Source organism: Anguilla anguilla, chromosome 1 (genome assembly GCF_013347855.1).
Source record: "Anguilla anguilla isolate fAngAng1 chromosome 1, fAngAng1.pri, whole genome shotgun sequence".
Classification (NCBI taxonomy): Eukaryota; Metazoa; Chordata; class Actinopteri; order Anguilliformes; family Anguillidae; genus Anguilla; species Anguilla anguilla.
The window spans coordinates 23,191,383-23,211,920 of NC_049201.1; the positions used below are offsets into that span (position 1 = coordinate 23,191,383).

The following is a 20,538-nucleotide window of genomic DNA, read 5'->3' on the forward strand; positions in this document are numbered from 1 at the left end:
CGAACTGGAAATTGAGTTTTCTGAGAGTGCTTTGTGCAGTGAATGAGACACATGTCTGTCAGTGTTTCAAGCATAACACTGTCATTCGCTAAGTCTTCTGTGGTGGTGGCGTGTGCTATGTGTTCCCTATATGCGTGTGTTTCCGCATGTGTCCATGTTTGCTTTAGAGTTTATCTTGGGTGCTTTTCAGATGCCTATTTATCAGACATAATGTGAGATCTGAGACATTAGCTTATACTGTGGAATCAAGTCCAGAAATACTCAGTTGTCTTCAAATCTGTCGGGGTAGAATATGGGGATTTGTGTCAGTTTTACTCTTCAAAATCGGTCAAATGACTTTTCTTGTCTGTTAATTTGAATTTTACCTGTATGTGTGTGTGTGTTTTCGTTCATGTGTGCTTGTTTGTATCTATGTGTGGAGTCACATGGTCACTGTGTTTTGGTATAAATTCAGTTTCATTATTAGGTATTAGTCCCAAACAATTTCTGTACGTTACAGAAAAACATTCCAGGCATAGTACATACAAACTTATGTGCTAAATTCAATGACGATAATTGATTAGTCATAAAAAACATCCCATAGAGAATGGCCTTCAAGTCCAGTCACTCCCTGTGCCTTGAACCTCGCACCTGTGCTGTACCGAAACTGTGAATTCCCGCCTTTTTCGTTTTTCACATCCTCGTGTGGCTTCCTGAAAGGACACAGGCCCGCTTTCTTCCCTAACCTGCACGTCCGACTTCCCCTTTTGCTCCTTTAATTCAGCTTTTGTTGTACCCGGGCCAGTTGTGATAACAAATTAAATAAATTGGCCCGCGCTGCTCGGCCTTCCTTTGGACCACCGCACGCATAAATCAGGAGCACATGGACTTCACAGCGAGAGAGAGCCCGGCGTGTAATTGATTAGTAACTGTTAAGAGCGTGTGTGTAAGGGGGGGTGTAGGCGTGTAGAACACGTGTGCCGTTCTCAGAGTAAAGTGCCGGTTTCTGTTCCCTTGAGACTGGACCGTCTCTGGCCAGCTTCCCTCTACCTCTTTCCCTCACCTTATAGCCCCCCCCTCCCTTTCCGACTAATAGCACTCTTTTCTTTTCAGATCTCATTCACATAGTGGACCAAGTCTTATCATTGTTATTGTATTGTCTTAATTACTTTGCTTAGTGGGTGGAATTGTCGAAGGCATAGACTGTTATCAGTGTGCCCATTAATGCCCAAGTGAAGCATTTAGAGTTTGGTTTCTTATCATTGAAATAACAAACTGAAGGTTTAAAGGTTTTGTTTTTTTATTATTCTTATAACCAACTGTTTAAGTGTTTTAAGGTCCAGTTTCTTACTCAAGCACACAGCTCAGTATCCTACAAGGGAGCCAAACCTATAGCATTGTGCTAATGAATACAAAATTTAGCCAATTTCTGTGAGCTGTAATGTAATGTAGGCTGTGTTTAGCACATCGTGGCATGCTGTAAGGTACGTACCCATTGCTATGTGCTTTAATGTAAATAAATTTAGCGCATTACGTCGTAATGTAAGTACACATCGCCCTGCGCTGCAACGTGCTGTAATGCAAGTATATTTAGTGGATTGCAGTGTGCTGTTATGCAAGTGCATTTTGTGCATTGCGCGTGTTGTAATGTCGCGGACTGCCCCTGGATTTGCAGGCTGGATCCATCACCTCATTCAGACGGCTGCTGGATTTGCCTGTCTCAGACCTGTCCTAATCTGTGGGCTGACGCACTGCTTGTCGAACCCGCCTACTGTATCTGCGAGATTACACCAGACATGCTTATGTGCTGTTTGTATTTTTCATCATTGTAGTTTATTTTAATAAGAAACGATTCGTTAAACTGAGAGGTTTTTTTAACACATTTGCAGGTGGTTTTCCCTGTCTAAACAGAGTAACAGTAAAATCCTACAGACTTTTCGTTGTAGGTGGTGTGGTTTCCCCTGCAACTGAAATGGGTTACAGGATTTTACTGTTCTGCAAAGTTTTATAGCTCTTTTAATAAAGACGAGAATGAAATGGATGCAATCTGTAATTCAGTACACAGGGATATCTGATGAGGCATTGTCGCTTGGAAGCCAAGTTCTTAAGTACATTGATGTAGATATTAATTTTTAAATATTTAAGCAGAATATCTGAACAATTGACAGAGCTTAAGATGCTGGATAAAATTAGATACTTTTTAAAAATTAATTATTTTCTTATATCCCAAATCCCAGTTTTCTTCTTGAAAGTTAAGTTTTTTTAATAGTCTTCATGAGTACCAGTGATTTAGGTTATTGTCTTAGAGATTAGGTATAATTTTACAGTGAAGAACAGGAGCACCTGTCTCAGGTGAACAAAGGGCAGTCTCTATATAGCTAGCTATGGTAGACAGGTAAACATGCTGCTAGACTGATGCTATAATCATTCTACAGACCGGTAGCATGGTAAACGAGCAAATGCGCTTCTGACTGTATGATAGTATGAGAAACACGGGTTTGTTCTTATTTGTTTTTCCTGTCCGTATTTTTGGGAAGATGTAAATAGACTCATTAGACTAGTCTCTTTCTGTGACTCTCCCTGTGGTCGATGCTGGGTTTTGGGTTTTCATTCCGCAAGCTGAACCGATGACCAAATAAACCAATCAGCCAATGAAAGGGTTGGGAGTGGGTTTTAGGAGAGAGACATTTGCCCCAGGATAACTGCATCCTGGCCTTTTTTAAACGCTTTAGACATGAAGCACACCATTCAGAAAATGCTGTAAGTCTGACCTGGCATTACTGTGTGTTTGTGCATGAGTGTGCAAATATAGAGCAATATTTTATCTAGATAAATTATTATTTATATTTATAAATAATTTATGAAGGGAAGTTTTTGTATTGCTGTGACCTGGTTGTGTTTTATGACAGTTTAATTTTAAATGCGCTTAGTTAATATTTTAGTCCCTATTTTTATTTTTTATTTTTGCTCAATCAGAAATTTACAGATGGCACGTGGATTATTCGGGACGATTCAGTTTTGCCTTCTGCGGTTCTACGTTGTGCACCGACCGAGTTCTGTTTCAGCACGTTTTTATTACATGCCGATGTTATATATTTAACTCGCACTGTGCGTTTTTGCTCTTGGCACCGCCAGGGCATAATAGTTCCCTTTCGCCTCAGAGTGGGGTCTCATAGCGCAGCTCTGTCTGTGTCCGGAGTCTTTATTTCCGATAGCCGCTTCCTGGAATTCGTAACGAAAAAGGTGTAGGAACGAGCTGCGGTTCCGGACGTTTTGTGCACGCGTGCGAGAGGGGGGGGGGAGAAGCCGATGGTGCGTGTGCAGGCGAGGAGGGTAATTTCCCGCAGACGGGCGAGCGCGTGTGTTTTTGGGGCCCGGGGAGGCGGACCGCCACCGCCACGCGGAGCTCCCGCAGACCCCGTTCGCCCTACCGAGGGGTCTGAACCACGAACGCCGGGAAAAAAAAAAAAGAGACCAAACAAAACACCCGACCGCGCTCCCGCACGGCAGCCGCTCCACATCTTGTTTCAATGCAAGTAGGCAAAGCCGATCCAAGTCACTGTTTACGCTCGCCGGATTTCTCTTTGCGCCTCCTCGGTCCTTTCACGCAACTCCCGCTTAAGCTGTCCGAACATGTCAGAGGTAGCGCACGCTCGCAAAGACAAAAAAAAAAAGGAAAAATCCCGGCGAGCATCAGCGTTTCGGAAGCACCTTTGTGTTCCGCGCGCTGCCGGGGCCACTTTTTTTTTGTTGTTGATCTGAGCGGATTCTTTGAGGAGATCAAACCGGAGACTCACGGGGTAAAAACCAGGCTGCAGTGAAAGCGAGAGGTAATGTTCTCAGGGCTTACCCCAGAAGAAGTTCTGCTGACATGGTGTGACGGAGCTGAAGAGGCTGTTGGATGCCATAGCCTGTCCCAGCGACGCCCGTCTCCGCTACCCTCCCAGCGATCCTCGCGCCGCTTGTTGCTTCCCGAGACCCTCGAATTCCTGAACTGGGGAGAAAACAAAGCGGTATCGTTGGAGACGGAGGTGGAAAGCTTCCATAATGAAACGTTGGGGGGTTTTTTTTTTTTTTCTTTTTCTTGCGGGCGCCGGGTGTCGCGATGCACGGAGGGGGGGGGGAGAGAAGGCAGAGTTGAGCGCGAGCGCACGGGGGGACGGAGCGGGGTGTGCGCGGCGGAGACGCGCGTGGTTAGATTGTACTTACCACCGTGTTCAGCCGCCGTGACTGGAGGTGACCCACGCGGGTTAACTCTTTACATGCCGGGGGGCCCTCCCTGCCGTCGTCTGGGGGTGAAAGTCGCGCACCGCACTTGTGGTTCTGTGGTTGTTTGTTGGGCGAATGAAGCTTTCGCACAATCCAAAAACACAAAAACACATAGGCTTTAAACCTCTCCTTTCCCCCTCGTGCGCTGTTACTGGAGGGGGAGGGGCCACATGCCCGTGACATCACAGCTCCCGGGGAGGAAGGACGGCCCAACGCCTCCTCTGTCGCTTGCTTCGCTCTGCAGCTCTTCCTGCCATTCAGAGGGATGCAGAGTATGTGAGTCATGAGAAGGGAGGGAAGAAAGTTTAAAAACCAGCCTTCTTTTTTTTCCTCTTTTTTCTCTCTTGCCCTCTTTCCCTCTTTCTCTCTCTCTCTCTCTCTCTGTCTCTCTCTGCCTCCCTCTCTCTCTGATTTCTCTTGTTGATTGACACTGTCAAATACCAACAATTTGGTCTCAGGGTCAAAGCAGCAGTATTGATTGACAGTTCATTCACAACCCAGCAGCAGTTGCACACTAAGGTCTGCTCTCTCTCTCCCACTCTCTTCCCTCACTCCCTCTCTCCCCTCACTTTCTCTGGCTGTCTTCATTCTCTCTCCTTGTTCGCTCTCTCAGTGTATCTCTTTCTCTCACTCTCTCACGTTGTGTCATAGCGTAGGCGACACGTTATTGGTCCTCCCTGGCTGAATTGCACCCTCTGTAATTGGCCGAGTAGAACGCTAAGAGCTGTAATTGGATGAATGCAGGGCTCTAATCTGTACTTGGCTGTCACGGAAGGCCCGTTACAGCAAGGGGGATTCTTTCTGTGTCTCAGTATAAGGAGCGCAATAATGACAGTTGGCAGCTGTGATTCACCTGCATGTGTTACGCAAGGCTGGTACCTGCAGTATGCCACCACTGCCCTGTGGTGACCTGTCGTACATGTTTGCCTTTGTGGGTGAAATAATGTGTTGGGGCGCAAAATGCTAATGACCGGAAAAAATAACGATAATTATTATTATTGTAATAATGGTACATGGTACTTTAACTTCGAGAGTGAGGCTTGTCACAGCCTTTGGGCCATGCACTGTTCGGGGTGGGAGTGTACTCATTTTATTGCTTGTTCGTCTGTCGAAACATTGATGTTTAGGGGGTTTTGTTTTCCTGCAGAGCTGATTTTCATTTGTAATCCGCGTAATGCCGCAAATATTCGTTTAAATGCCATTCGCAGTAGGTTAAACACTTTCCGCTTTTATAATTCTTTGCTTGTTTTTCTCCTGCGGCGCATTGACGGTGAATTTGTCGGCCCAGCTAGCATTAATTCTGTCGGTGATCCTTCTGTTCTCACCGTCTCCTCTCAGGACTGTTTAAGTCACTGCACACATCAGGCATTACAGGAGAAAAAGTACTCTTGTGACGCAGGCCCATTGAATAATCACAGCTTAATTATTTTTTTCATTAAAATTTTTTGTTGAAGGTTGAGCCGAACGTAATTATTGCATTTCAATTCACATTAGAGGGTATCAATCAATTCAGCCAATTATGTGAAGCCAGTCATTCCGTTGATACGGTGCTTGGATCCCTTCAGTGCACTGGTGTGGTATTCTCCTCCTTATTGGCTGCTATCATAGAGACACAGTAGTTTATTTTTGTATATTTGGGTGCTGTAATGGAAAGCTGTCAGTTGCTCTCGTCCCAGTTTGAGTGAATAAAAAACAGAGGAAAGTTTGTGTCTGTGTAAAGAGTGCATAAAGTATATGGCTTATTAATATAATCTTGATGAAATTGCGCCTGCATGTTTTGGAGGTGGAACTCAATCTGTTTCTATAACTCGTACATTAGTATTTGGGTAATATATACTCGCAACATACACCATGCATTTTCCAGATAATGTAAACTGTAGTATGATTAAGTGCGTACATGCTGTACTTCTGTCCTCTGTGTGGACTGTTCTGTTCTGTGGTTCCTATCCCTTGCAGTCTCTGCTTTTAAATGAGTTCATAGCTTTTGGGTGTTTGGTATTGGGATAAAATAATGATGGGCATTTCATCATTCTACAGATTATTCTGGGTGTTGTTTAATTTTATTGGTGTTTTCTGCAGGAAGCAGTATTGTGACCTTCTTTTTAATGCTGGATTTTTGTGTACATTTATAATAAAAATGTTGAACGAATAGGCTTGAGACCCAAAAAGTAATATAATATAGAATGGGAAGATAGTTTCTCAGCATGCTTAACTATATGGAATTTATGAAGTATTAAACTTTACTGCATTTTCTACAGATTTATTGCATTCTTGGTTATTACATTTAGCAAATGTCATTTCTATTCCAAGGGAAAGTTTCAATGACAGGATTTAGTCTAAATCATTATGCTCTGAGAGTTGTATAGTTGTGGCTAAGTTAGTGGAATATATTATTCCTGTCTTTTAGAATGAAATGTTCATGATTTATGTTTTATATTCCTCGGTAGAAAAGTGATGTATTAGCGATTTTTATTTATTGTAGTATGTTTGAAAGCTGAATTGCATATGGTTTGATTTATAAATGATTTTCAGCACACTAGCGAGTGCTTACTGTAACGGAGTCCCACCATTTCCTGAAGTCTCCTCTCTTTTTAACTTTTCTTCTTTTTGAAGTGGAGATGGATATAAAATCATGGAAAACCGGGCTCAAATGACAACAGAGGATGTGGCTAAGCTAAAACAGGAAACCTATTCTCCCACAATGCAGTGTGCACTCAACTGTGACTTAATGGAGCCGGTTGTAAACACGAATCCAGAGCGTAAGTATTCACCCCCCTATGGTGGATAGTGTACTTCATGGTTATTAAACGTGGAGTTTGTAATTGTTTGTCGTCTCCTGTCTGTACTCAACAGCATCTTGTGGTTTTTTTTTTTTTTTTTTAGTGTGTGTAGGAGAAAATAATTAAAACAAATCTAAGATGTGCTGTTCAACTTGGCGTTAACAGGACAACAAAGCAACAAGGTTTTGTGATGAGAGAGTAATAATAATAATAATAATAATAATAATAATAATTAAAAAAAATAAAAATAATAATTGTTTGCTTTTCAGTCCAGAATTTCAAAGCTCTGTATTTCCAGAAAGCAAAAAAAAAAAATTGAATGGTCAAATAAAAGAATAATGCTGAAGAATAATAAGTAGAGGAGTAATTATATGTATGAAGATGAAAAGTGTAAGGTTTTTTTATGTTTAAATGCTGTACTTTATTGAGGTAGTGAGTAAGGGCTTTCAGAGTTTTGGATGACGAAACAGAAAGCCTGATTCCCCAGGTGCAGAGCCCAGTTCTTAGTTATGGACCATAGTCTGGAACTGCTGGGTCTGAGACTGTACTGATGGACTGTGGAAGAACAGCTCTTTTATGTAGGCAAGGCCAGTAGCATTCTTACAAACTTAGGATCTTACAAACTAAGAGTGAACTTCAAATCAGTTTTAAATTTCACCTGTAGCCGGTGCAAGGATGACAGGACAGGAGAGGGCTTCACAGGATTGGCGTGGGCAGGTTTTGGGTTTTGGTGAGAAACCCAGCCATGCTATTTTATAGAAACCTGTAGCTCATGTAGCGATTTGGTTGGGGGAGCCCACAGAGAAATGTGTTGTGGCAATCTGCGGATTATAACAAAATTGTAACAAGATGGTTGCCGGAAGGTTGCCAGGATGGGGCTGTTGGATGGGGCTTTAATGGGGCTCTCAGTATAGCATTCTGGTCTGGGATTGGCAGGAGCTTGGCTTCTCTCCCATCAGTTATGCCTTAAGACCGTGCAGACCCTTAAATACATTAAACTGAAATCATTATTAAGTTGTACTGTGTTCATGAAATAGCCTTTTAATAACCTTTTCAATTACTTGTGATATAAATCCAAAAAAAAAAAGAAATGTCAGCCGTCCTTTGTGAATATTGTTGCTGATACATGATAATGAATTACAGTGTAGTGATCATTACTTATATTTTGGTATTGCACTTGTATTGAGCTTTCTTTTATTTGCGTTATATGGGCTAAATGTGTTTAAATAAAGTGAGTATAGTGGCTGGTTCTATGTTGACTTAAACGTCAATTTCACTTATTTTTTATTTATTGTTTTACTGTCTCGGGCTGAGGAAGATCCTTCAGACTGAAATGTTGATACATGAGACATTAATATTGTTGAAGTTCTGAATGAGGGGTGGTGTGCAGGAATATCGACTTGTTATTTTTTAAATTTCCCCTATCCTGGTCTGTGTTATACTTTCAGATGTGTACCGTCCAAAGTAGACTTTTACACATTTATTGTAACTTTTGGAGTTATCACAAACTAATCTCATGTGCATGCAGTTAAATTTGATATTTTTAAAGCTTCTTAATCTCTGATTACATGGATGGATTTATTTTAGTTAAATGAAATTTAATCCGTAGTATGTCTGAAAAGTCATATTTTTTTATATTAGATTAGATTATTTTCTAGAGGAAATGTATTACCACAAGCCATACAGTGTACATGCCTCAATACAACACAGCTCAATATATACATAAATAAATATAAGTATACATATACAAAACAAAAAGCATGATTTTAACAAAATAATCCAGCTTGTTTTAGTTATGTTTTAACCTGCTCAAAAGGAAGCATTCACTGCTGTCAGGTCTCAATGGCCTTGCTTTTTTGGAGCTAAAGTGTAATATGTTCATACGTTAAAGTACTTAATCCATGTTTGTAATTCGGATGAAACCATTTCACAATGCTAGATATGCAGTAAAAAAATACGATTTAAAAACGGTCGGCCAAAAACTGAACAAAAACTGGAGGCAACGCAAAGAGGCCGTTGGTATTGTGAGAGTCGGAGGGCCTTGTGGAGTATTTATTTCATATCTGTATTTCATATTCCATAATGAGAATAGCCTCCCTTGAAAGTGTAGTTTATCCTTGGGGGGCTCCAGCCGACCGGCTCCATTCTCGGTGGATGAAAGCCCCTCTCCCCCTTTTTTTTTTTTTGGGGGGGCTCGCTGCTTCGAAGAAAAACATAAGGGGGGGGGGGGGGGCGAGGGGGCGAGGGGGTTGAAAACGCCGAGTGGCGTCTTTACAAGCCAAACACGAAAATAAAATTAGCCCTCAGAAGTCGATCTTTCATCTCTAATTGCGCAACGAGCAAATGGGGATTATTGGAAAGCTGCGGTGACATAATTTTGGTTTTGGTGGCTGGCTGGCGCGAACGAAAACCGTTCTCGCTTCCTTCCTCGCGAATCGGGGCGACCTTCCAGAGTAAACGGCGGCGTTGCCCGCCCCCGGTGCCTGGGGCCCCCCCCCTGGGGGGCCGGCGAGCGGCGGACCCTGACTCACAGTTATCGCATCAGCAGTCTGTCGAGTTCTGCCTCCACCTCCCCCACCGCCCCCCCCGCCCCATTCATCCCACTGGGACCCAGTCCGGCGGGTATTTCGCCACGCGGGATTGGCGGGCGATGAAAGGGGCGCGTGGGTTTTTTTTTTCCGGAGAGCTGACTTTGGCCCCCGGGGGGGGAGCCGGGCGTTCGGGCTTCTGGGGACAGCGTTGCCGGCAGAGACTAGCCAAACCGCGACCGTAAACCCCTGGGGGGGGGACGGAGTGCGCGGAGCGTGAACCTCAGAACTTCATCGCCGCCCCCATCCCCCCCCATCGCCCCCCCCCTCGCCCTCGCCTTGCCCAAACGCCTGACGCAGCCCCCGGGCCGCTCCGCTCCGCTGCGCTCCGGCCGCCGCGGGTTTCTTGTGGCCCGGGCGTGTCTGGAAGGCGGTAATTACGGGAGGCCAGCCTGTCATTTTGGGCCCGGTAATCACAGGGCTCGCCCCGCCGGTCCGGCCCCCATCGCCGGGGCGCGGGGCCTCGGGGAATGACGCTCGGAGAACACCTGCAGGGGCCCTGACTCACCCCGCTCGGGGCCGCGTGACGTCGGCGCCGGGCCCTTCGCGGGGAAACGGCGAGACGACGCATCGCGCCGATGACGGCACCGCCGGTCCGCGCGCCGGAAACGCGCCGCGTCACCGTGAGGGCGCCAGACTCGCGGAGAGTAACTCCTCGGGGGGGTGGGGGTTGGGTGGCGGGGGTCGGGGTGGGGGGGGGGGGGGGGGTGGGGGGAGTGGTGGGGGAAGCGACCGTCGCGAAAGCCGAGTCCGGCCCCCCTGCTGCTGGCGGAGCCGCGGGGAGTTCAAGTTCAGGGTCTCGGGCTTCTCACGTGGCAGCTCATTGGCTCTGAGCGATTCTGCAGTTGGCTCCGCAGCCACTCATCATTCAGTAGTTTGTAATACAATAGAGCTTCTGGGAATAAAACCTGTAATTCTGACATTGTTTAAAAAAAAATGTGTTTTTCTTCTTTATCTAATTTTAGAAAGGCATAAACAAATCTTATACTTCTGTAACTGTACTCTCTCTCTCTCTCTCTCTCTCTCTCTCTCTCACTCTCTCTCACATATGCACAGGCGCACACACATGCACACACACTCGCAGACACTGTAGTCCTACATACACCCACACGTGTGCCCAAATGCATAAGCACACACACTGTCGAACTTCAGGCTGACTCGACAATACTGCCGTTTTGTAGGTCATTGTGGCTTTTTCTGAACGCACAAAGAGAATTATTCCTTTAGCCACCGCCGTTACACAGTTGCATTAGCTGATGACCCTCCTTGATTGGTTCTTGGAACTGCAGTAGCAACCGACCTATCTGTAAAAACAAGAACAGAACCTAATCCATTACGCTGTAAAATACTTAAGATGGAATTACTATTTGCTCTGGTTTAAATTAGATCGGTCATTGGCTTGGGGTTTTCTGAATTGCATGCATATGTACAGTAGGGCTTCTTTGTGTAAATCAAAGCTGGCTGGCTGTTTGCGGCAGGCTCGCTGAGCACACCGGATTCCCTTTGTCTTCCTGGCCTGGGGGAGACAGTCTGTCTGTTGCAGACTTTTACTTTGCACAGATTGCAGTTTTTTTTTTTTCCACTGACACCTTTCCATCATTCCTGCGTTCTCATATTTTGTAATATGGTCACAATAATTGCCAATGAATTTGGCTCCTGCATTTGTTCAAGTTACTATATTAAAAAATGAATAGTAGCCTAATTCTCATTTCCATTTTCCAGACATGAAAATGTATCTTGAATATGCGACGAAGTACAAAGGTAGTTGTAGTCATCAGTATTTCTGCACCACCTAGATACCCAAGTACCCATGCAAACTCAGGTGGAAGCAGCTGTATTTGTGGCTGAGGCAGAAATTCTGTGTAATTTGTATGCTGAGGGCAGGAATGTCTATGCTGAAGGTCCTCAGAAACCAGAAATGTGCTCTGAATAACATTACTCTGTTTGCCGTTGCAATAAAAAAAAAATCGAAATTATCTTTACATTATGGTGTCTGTCAGAGCAAGGTGCTTACATATGACCTCTGTGCCAACCATTCCCTCCATTTTAAGGGCTTTTATCATCAAAGAACTCGGCCTCAAGACTAATGAAGATCATATGGGGTTCTTCTATTCGCTTTGTTTATTCTCTATGCGTCTATCTGTATTCATATATTCTATTCTGTGTCTGTGCGGTCTCAGTGTCGTTTTCATTCATCTTGTACCAAAACGTGTCTTTAATACAGTGTTCTGGTAAAGTATAGGCTTAACCGGCTCTCACACCATGACACTCTACAGTGCGGTTATCAGAATCAGATCTTTGAAGGACACGTGTTATTTCATCTGCCCTTGAAATGCTATGCTTCTAAAAAAAAAAAAGGTTTCTGGAAGCCCAGTTTTCTTCATTACAGATGATGAAAATAGCACTCGGGCATGTTAGCTGACCATTCCTGGAAAATAATAACCGGCTCGCTGGAGATAAGACAGGCCTGCTGTGCACACACTTCTTTTGCGCTTATTTGTTTTTTTTTGTTTTTTTCTGCGTCTATTTATAAGTTATTGCCGTATTTACATGTCGGATATGTTTGGCTGGCTTTACGCGCTGTTGTGTCTTTGAAAGCCTCCTCGCGGCATTTACGGGCTGTTTTTCCACACTGCCAGCAAGGCCGTTCTACACGACAACAAGGGACCCCGCCGTACACATCGACTGGAAACCGAAAACACTTTCACCAGACTGCTCTTATTATAGCTTTCGGAGGGACCACAGGCATGCACACTCATATCAGCACTGGACACACTCGACTTTTTCATTTCATTTCGTCTGTTTATTTCACTGCGCAAAGTTTATTTGTCTGCCAGCTATTTATTTATGGTAATCAGGCGCAGAATCTTATTGGGACGTTCATTGTTCACCGCCATTCTGATGCTACCGGAATGCCTTGTAATCATGAATTGCATTTTTGTTGCGCACTCCGTGGGATATGAAGTAGGCTGTGGAGAGGAAGGGCGTTGAATGACTCACCTCGACCAGCACCAGTGTAAAGCCCCCACCAGTGTAATGTATGGCAGCCATTTTGCAACACAATGCTCACCATACATCAGGTGAGGTCAGTAGCTGTATTGTTCCTGAAGCATTTCAGGTTTGATACCGCCTACTGTATCAGACCAGTGCCCCACTTGGAACTCGAACCTACACCCCTCTGATGACAGGTCTATCTCAAGATGGATGAAATGTCCAACAAGGGGGCCGTGCACAAATGTAGACTTGTTTTCATACACACAGGATAAAAACTGTAAATATAAATCTGGTCTACTTATTCAAACTCGTTTTACCTAAGCGGTGGCAGTAGAATGACCAGAAGCACATACCACAGTATCAAACCACATTGTTCCTCACGAGCCATTATGGCAAAATGAGTTGTCTGATAGAAGGCAGGGTTAACTTTGGACCACTTAGAGCAACCTTATTCCAGCATAGCTCAGGCCGACCTGTAACTGTGGTCACTGTTCAGTTTGAGCTATTACTTATGGGAAAAATCAGTTTAAAAAATGAATGGTTGTGGAGCTGCTGGAAGTCATTCACAGAAGGTCCCCTTATGTGTCGTGTATTCGATGTGTTATTTTCCTAATTGAGTTGTGTGGAATAGGATTGGAGGCTGCACTGTTTGAGGAGTTAGCAGGTCTGAATGCGTTGCTGGTTGAATGTGTGGCCATTCTGGGGCACAGCGTACGGATTTGTTTGTAGATTTCTTTATCTTAAACGGCTTTTGAGGAAGACGCCCTGCGGGACCGGGAAGTAACAGAGCTCTCGGCCTCCAGAGTAGAACCGCACCCCGACATCATTCAGTTACCTTGTTCCAGTAAGCCTGCCACACTGTCGGGTTTGGAATCATATGAGAAGCTTTAGCGGGCTTGGCGTGGTGCCAGTTGCTTAATGCCGCAGGCCTGGTGGTCCATTACAGGGAGGGTGAACAGAACTTCTGGGATGGCTTTTAAAGGGACGGTGAACAGAGCCACTGGGATCATTTTTAGGGTACGGCAAAGAGAACCCCGAGGACTGTGTTAAAGGGACGGCGAACAGAACGTCTGGGATCGTTTTAAAGGGACGGAAAACAGAACCTCTGGGACTGTTTTAAAGCGATGGTGGGCACAACCTCCGGGGATTGCTTCATCTTGTTGGCAGACCAAAAATAAGCATATAAATCACACTTTTATGCTTTCAAATAAAATTAATCATATAAAGATGTCTGCAGTAAGCAGTAATGCAGTAGTAGTGATCACATTAACCATTGGAGAAATTCAGCTCAGTTTTAAAAAGAAATAAAAAGTTGAAAATTTTTGCGTCGAACGCTATGTTGGTTATGAAATGCTGACTGTCCACATTGTCTCTGAGACCTGGTGCTGCGTGTTCAGTTCTTAACCTAAGCACACACAGCGTGGGGAAACACTCGCATACAAAACTGAACATGCTGCTCTGATAAGCACATGCTGTGCTGTATGTTCACCTCTCTCTGTGTCAGCATGCACACGGGAATCCTGGGTTTGAATCCTGAGTTGGCAAGTTGTCCCCATGCCTGCGTGGGTTTTTTCCTGCAATCCAAAGACATGATGGTTAGCCTACATGGAGGGGCATTCACAGGATGTTGCTGCAAAAGAACATGCGTGCTTCGTCAACCTACCCAGTATAAATAAATGTTAATGAATAAAAATGACCTAGTAGGGTATTCTTTGTGGAGTTTGCATGTCCTACCCCGGCCCATGTGGGTTTGCCCTGCATGTGTGCCCTGTGATGGATTGGCATACTGTCCAGGGTATATTCTTGACTCTCATAAATGCTGGGATAGGCTCCAGCACCCCCCGTGACCCTGACCAGCGGGTTAGATAATGGATGGATGGCTGGATGGAATAGGCCTACAAATGTGATTGGCCATTAATACAGACCTAGTGGTATGATTGGCCATTAGAGCAGGCTGTGACTGGACATCAGACTGGTCTTCAGGTCATTTCCTTAATGTGAAGTGATTGATCTATCATCAGATTCCAAAATGCACTGCATTTTCATAGCAATTCAAAGCAATCATACTGCACATTCATTCTCAAGTGTGATGGGCCTTTACATGACCCAAGTCACCCAGTTAATCTTAAAAGTGGCAACCTTTTATTTCTGTCTGTCAATGTTCAATGTATTCTTGTGCTGTTCTTATTTTGCAAGTCATTGTGAAATAAGCTACTCGATCTCCTGTTAAGGGACCTGAGAAGAGGTGCTTGACAAACAATGTGGAAACGGACTGATGGTTAAGTTCAGTGGTGTTACCTGTACAAATGTAATTGCGAGAAAAAAATGAACGTTACGTAAAAAAATAAGCCTGTTTAAAAAAACACAAAACAAAACCATCTGCGTGCTTTTAAATACGCCTATGTGACAAGTTGAAACCAAGGACAGACAGACAGACAGACATACGGGCTCAGGCAAACAGCAGGAAGACAGACGGACAAACACAGAAACAGGACAGACAGACAAAGGCTCTCTGTGTTTATGACTGCGGGGGAATGATCCTGATTGCATGTCGTAGGCCTGTGCTCCTCACTTCATCACTGTTTGTTTCTGCAGGCTTATGATCATAATTGCTGTGAAAATACGTCCAGGGGAAATGTGCTTTGGCACCGGGGCTGGACAGGGAGATGAACCCGAGCCAGGCATGATTGCTGGTTCCCATTTCAAAGGAAGAGAAATGTTTGATGGCCAAAATGAATTTAGTCTGCCGATGTTCAGCCACCATTTTGAACCGGAGTGGAGATGTTTAGTGTTGCGCACACACACAATGGCGTAGTGCCTCTCGGCACGGATGAGGTTTTGTGCCCCTGTACGTGCGACTGTGTCGAGGTTGTTGTCAGAGACAGCGGTGGTTTATGAGGTAATGAGGTTGAGATTATTGTAGATTTAGTTGTCTGAGCCAAGGAGTGATGTCATCAGACACCTGCCTCTATGCGAGCCTCACCTTGAACAAAGGCTCATCATGTCATAGCATCGTCTTTCCAGGTAAATCCACTCTCCTGTTGTGTACTGGGAGTAATCGCAGCATCATCTGACTGTTGGGCATTTTGTCTTCAACCTGGCTCTTACCGTAGATGGCTCTGTTATTATTCATGTATTTATTGAACTGAAGCGCTTTTCTAGGTGGCAATTTTAGGCTACGTATTATCCATTAAAGCAACAGTATTAATTTTCTCCAAGCAAGTTAAGTACATGGGTGCATTTGTATCACCCCATCAAGGTTTGACCTTCTGATAAACAAATGTGACATCATTCCAATATATAATCTTTTCTGTGCTTATATCATGCTGATAAGAGACTTAACTAAAGTAGAGGGCTCTAAAGGCTACACCTGTTCATAAAGAAATGCATGCAGGCAACCCAACCCAACATGCCCAAGGAGCACCCACCATAGGCTTTATCATGAGAAATTTTGATGCTGAAGTGACAATGATAAGACGTTGAGTCGAGTGCCTGCATGTAAAATGTATTCTGCGGTGAGCTAAATTACATGATTTTCCCGAGGAATTTCTCAGATTTACATTAAAGACATGGAGCTCACTGTTGCAAACTGAAGCCATACCAAGAATGTTTTATTAACATGTATAAATTTGCCAAAGAGAAAAGAAACAGCCCCGACTGGAGTCAAAAGCAGTGAGATATTCAACAAAAAACCATGAGGCTGTAATGAACTGTTTATGTTCAGCAAGAAATAAGAAGTACCTTAAGACGTTGAGGACCAAACTGCTGCTTGAAAGTGTTCTTTTTAGAGAGAGGAGAAACAACTCAATATGTTGTTTTTTTTTTTTTGGCAAAAGTATAAATGGAAATACAAAAAGATTTTCTTGCCAGCTTATATATTTCTAAAGAATCAGTGATGGTGAAACCCATACAAAGAGAAGAGGTTTTATGACGGAGAAGGGTAGCTCTGGAACCCTTGTTGGTTTATCTAGGGCTTCGTCTATACAAGTGCCATAAGTGAATATTAAGAAAACAATTTTTTAATGGCAATGTGATCATGAGAAAATAATTCATGCAATTTTTCAGCTTCCATAGCATTAAATTGAACTACGACTTTTGTTTCTATGGGGTAAATCTGCCCTAGTGTGAAGTTCTTCCCTCTGCAGCAGTAATGCAGGATCAGCTGGACTCTTTTATGATCCGTCAGGATCTGTCGTGTTTGCAGAATGTGATTTGCATTAATATTTTCTGCCACGTAACACCCACTCCCCCCCCCCCCATCCGCACACCCCCGTCAAACAAATGTTTTTGTCTGGGCTGTGTGGCACCAGTGAAAGACTTCAGACTGGAAGTGGTCAAAATGAGTCCTTCAAAGCTGCTGGAAGACTTGCAGCCCTGTCTGCTCTGAATAATTTGTCCAATCAATGAACATATAATTTTGGGGTTGCTGTCATCCTTTAACATCTTTGAAAATCCTGAAAGAAGAAACAAAACAAAATAATTTAAAAAAAACAAAACTTGATCCTGGAAAAAAGTGATAGAAAATGAACAAATATCCCACAATCCTGCTCAGGGCAGCCTAAATCTCAGAAGTTTTCCTTGTGAGAAACATTTTTATTTCTTTAAGGCGAAGTATTGTCTTTAACGTGATTGTCCGCTTTCAGCGACTCTGGTTATAAACACTGAAGTGTTCAGGGTTTTCTTTGAGTCGCCTTGCCCAAGTGTTAACCATTAGGCCACGTAATTAAGACAACTACTGGGGATAATAAATAACTAATTTTCCCACAGAGTCTCATAAATCTTTTTTTTTTTCTTCCACTAAATACCACCTAAGTAGCCGGAATCAGGTTGAAACGGTGTGCTTTTAATGGCGTGCAGTTTGCGGCTGTTTCCTCTTGGGGGCCGACATCGGGGGTCAGAAAGCGTAGCCCTCCGTATAATGTGGGGATTTCTGCTCGACGTCCCCGTTTAATTCCTGAAACAGCTTAGCTTGCATTTATAGGTGTAAGTAAAAATAACAAAGTTAAACCATACGGGGTTTCCGCTCAGAGAGCAGCAGTGGGGCTGTGCAGCATGAACGCGCTCTGTGTTAATTCAGTCTGATTTGAACCCAGCCTGCTCTGCCTCACCACAGGTTCTGAAATGCGAACAGTGCCATTAGTAGTGGACGTGGCTAAAAAAGCAGCGACTGTAATGTATTGAGTTTTTAAGCAGGGTAAGTGCAGATACCTGTGTAAGGTATTGCCATTCTTCTGACTCCATGAACAGAATTAGAACAGGATAATTTGTGGCCCTGTTTGGAAATCTTCTGCTAGTGCTCTTATGACAGTGAATAAAAACACACATGTCACGCTACGTGTTATGGTATGTTTCAGTAAGCAGATGAGTTCTGGTGACTCACGTGCTGACGTCTGCATTTTAAAGCAACGAAAGATTTGTAATAAAGGGCACCTCCATGATTCATTGTGTGAGCCCATGCTACTGCAGCAAAGATTTGTTTGATCTGGTTCTAGTTGGGAACACCATATTTAGCATTTCTTGAAATTTGACTCATTCATACACAAACACAGATGAATGTACATGTTTGTACAATAAAGAGTAGTTTAGGTAATGTTGAACTAGTGTCCCCTGTTGTAAATCTAAAATATCACATGAGTATTGTGATAAACTGAATTTTACTGATCGGTAAAAATACCGAACAGTGTATGAATATTTCTAAATTCTAAATTAAAACTTCCCGTTTACTGTCAGTCATTCTGGTTTTTATTTATGTCACTTCATAAATATTTTTGTGGCTTCATATTCACACACACACACACACACACACACACACACACACACAATATGGTTTGTTTAATAATTTAAGGGCTGTGCTCCAGAAAAATCCATCGAGTCTGCAAGTGGCACAACGCTCTGAACTGGCAGGAGGGCCCTGTGTTCATTTCAGACATATATTACATTTTTGTTGCCAATTTCCATGTCCTTTCAAAAGTGCTGAAGCGTACATTTGCTATTTACGTTTTCCTTATGCACGGTACGTTTTACTATTTGTGGTTTCAGAAACTGGAAACAACCAAACATTGTTGCTATGGCCTAAAAAATAAATGTCAAACAGCTGTACGCTTGTATTTTTAGATGTGCTGCGTTGTGTTGAGACACTGTTTTGTCTGCTCAAGCTTTGTGATGTCTAAGCACCATTATGAAAATGTAACTTGCTTTCAGAGTGGATTTCCATATTTCATACTAATATATTACCAGCTACATCAGAAGGTGTTGCGTTTGAAGCCAGCAAAGACTATATTCGAGATTCTGCATAGTGGAATGGCATATCAGGACAGGTAACATTTGTAAATCAAAATAATTATGTTACAACAGCAAAAAATGAATAGCAAACTAGTGTGGTAGCGTGAAAACATTGGAGTTTTGCATTGAATAAGGTCAATATGTTACAAACCAAAACCAGTGATTAAATGACCCTGTGTGAATGATCAGTTAGGAGTATAGACAAAGATTTTTAATAAACCGGGTAGTGTTCTCTACGGATAAGAAATGGTAGATTATTAAAATGCCTACTTTTTCTTTGCTCTACTTTTTTTCTATTTGTTTCTGCTCACAGTAGCAAAAATCCTGCTCCCTCTAATCATTTAGGAAAAATAAATGTTTTTCTAGATGATGTAACAGGAGACAGAAAACTGCAGAGCGCTTACAAGCCAAAAGTCTTGCATACTTACAGGCCAAAAGCTGCAGTTCACCAGAAATATTCTAAGACCCATTTAATGAACAAATTCATCCTCTGTGACCCACCCTTATTGTAAAGCGGACTAGCATTGGGCTGCTGGGTGGCACAGATGGGCTCTGCAGACTGGTATTGAATCTGAACTGTGCCAATACTAACTGAAGCTGGCAGCCTTTACAGGGTGGCACAAAATTGGTTCTAACCTCACCCAGTGATGGGACGGTTTCAGTTTGCCAGGATGACAGCACATCATTGCTCTCCAGCTACCCATACTTTTTAGGTTGCGTATGAAGGGCCTGATGTACCAAGACCCCTAGCACATGCAGAAACCTTTCGCGCATGATAACCTAATAACACAACCAATGATTGGTGCAAAACCATTACCTTAGCCCCTGGTTATTGGTTTTGCATGTGCTAAAAGATTTTGCACGGGTTTGTGCTAACGGCATTAGTAGATGAGTCCAAAAATGTCTTCCTCTGACTCATATTTGTCCCTGCCTGACTTTTGAACCGCAGAGTGATAAGAAACAATGCTTAGCTCAAACGAGTCTTTTTATAACAATGTGCTGGAAGAAGTGCCTTGATGGTTGGTTTGTAAGAACAAAAAACCAGCTTGTAGAGAAGCTTAGGAAAGCTTTAATGCCAAGTATGCCTAAGGCCAGCCTGTTAGATAAAATAGTGTAGCTAGTGCATAAATACAGCTGCTTAGTCAGCCAGCTAGATAAAGTGGTGTAGCTAAAACATAAGGCCAGCTGCTTAGGTAAGTATTTTGATAAATAAATAAAAAAAAGTCTGGGTTTGCATATTTTTACTTCTGCAAGTTCTGTAGAAGGTGGCGTTGTGGGTGTCTGGGCTCTGTGGAGGAACAGGAGCCTGGCTGGGGCAGGAAGGGAGAGGGGCAGGCCGTCAGCCTTCCTTGCCCAGAGCCTGTGGACGTTATTAGATTATGCACAATTCTTCATACCCCACAGTAATGTTTGCTGTAGATGAGGCAACAGTGCAGACATACCTTACAGAGAATGAGTCACTTACCCCAAGCTTTCAGACATTCTTTTGGAGGAAGTTAAATTTCCCCCTTTGAAGATTTGTTGTAGTCTTATTTGGATATCATGATGTCTGCTGGGTACTTTGTCTGTATTTATTGTCTGCTGAGATGATAGTCCTTAGAGAAGTGGATTGGAAACACTGATAGGCACTGTGTGTGGTGATCTGT

General features: G+C 43.4%; 2 protein-coding genes across 4 annotated transcripts in view; one reads left to right on the forward strand and one right to left on the reverse strand.

Moving 5' to 3' along the window:
- The window catches only part of runx2a (RUNX family transcription factor 2a), a 48,439-nt gene extending 44,063 nt beyond the window's left edge, over window positions 1–4,376 (reverse strand). The window contains exons 1-2 of the mRNA XM_035431708.1: window positions 4,189–4,376; window positions 3,830–3,973 (exon numbers count right to left, since the gene is read on the reverse strand). Of these exons, the coding sequence (XP_035287599.1) occupies window positions 3,830–3,887 (58 nt within the window). The 5' untranslated portion in view covers window positions 3,888–3,973; window positions 4,189–4,376. The remainder of the gene's footprint in view (window positions 1–3,829; window positions 3,974–4,188) is intronic.
- Window positions 1–20,538, forward strand: part of supt3h (SPT3 homolog, SAGA and STAGA complex component) — an 82,489-nt gene that overhangs the window by 19,869 nt on the left and 42,082 nt on the right. The gene's annotated exons all lie outside the window — the stretch shown is intronic.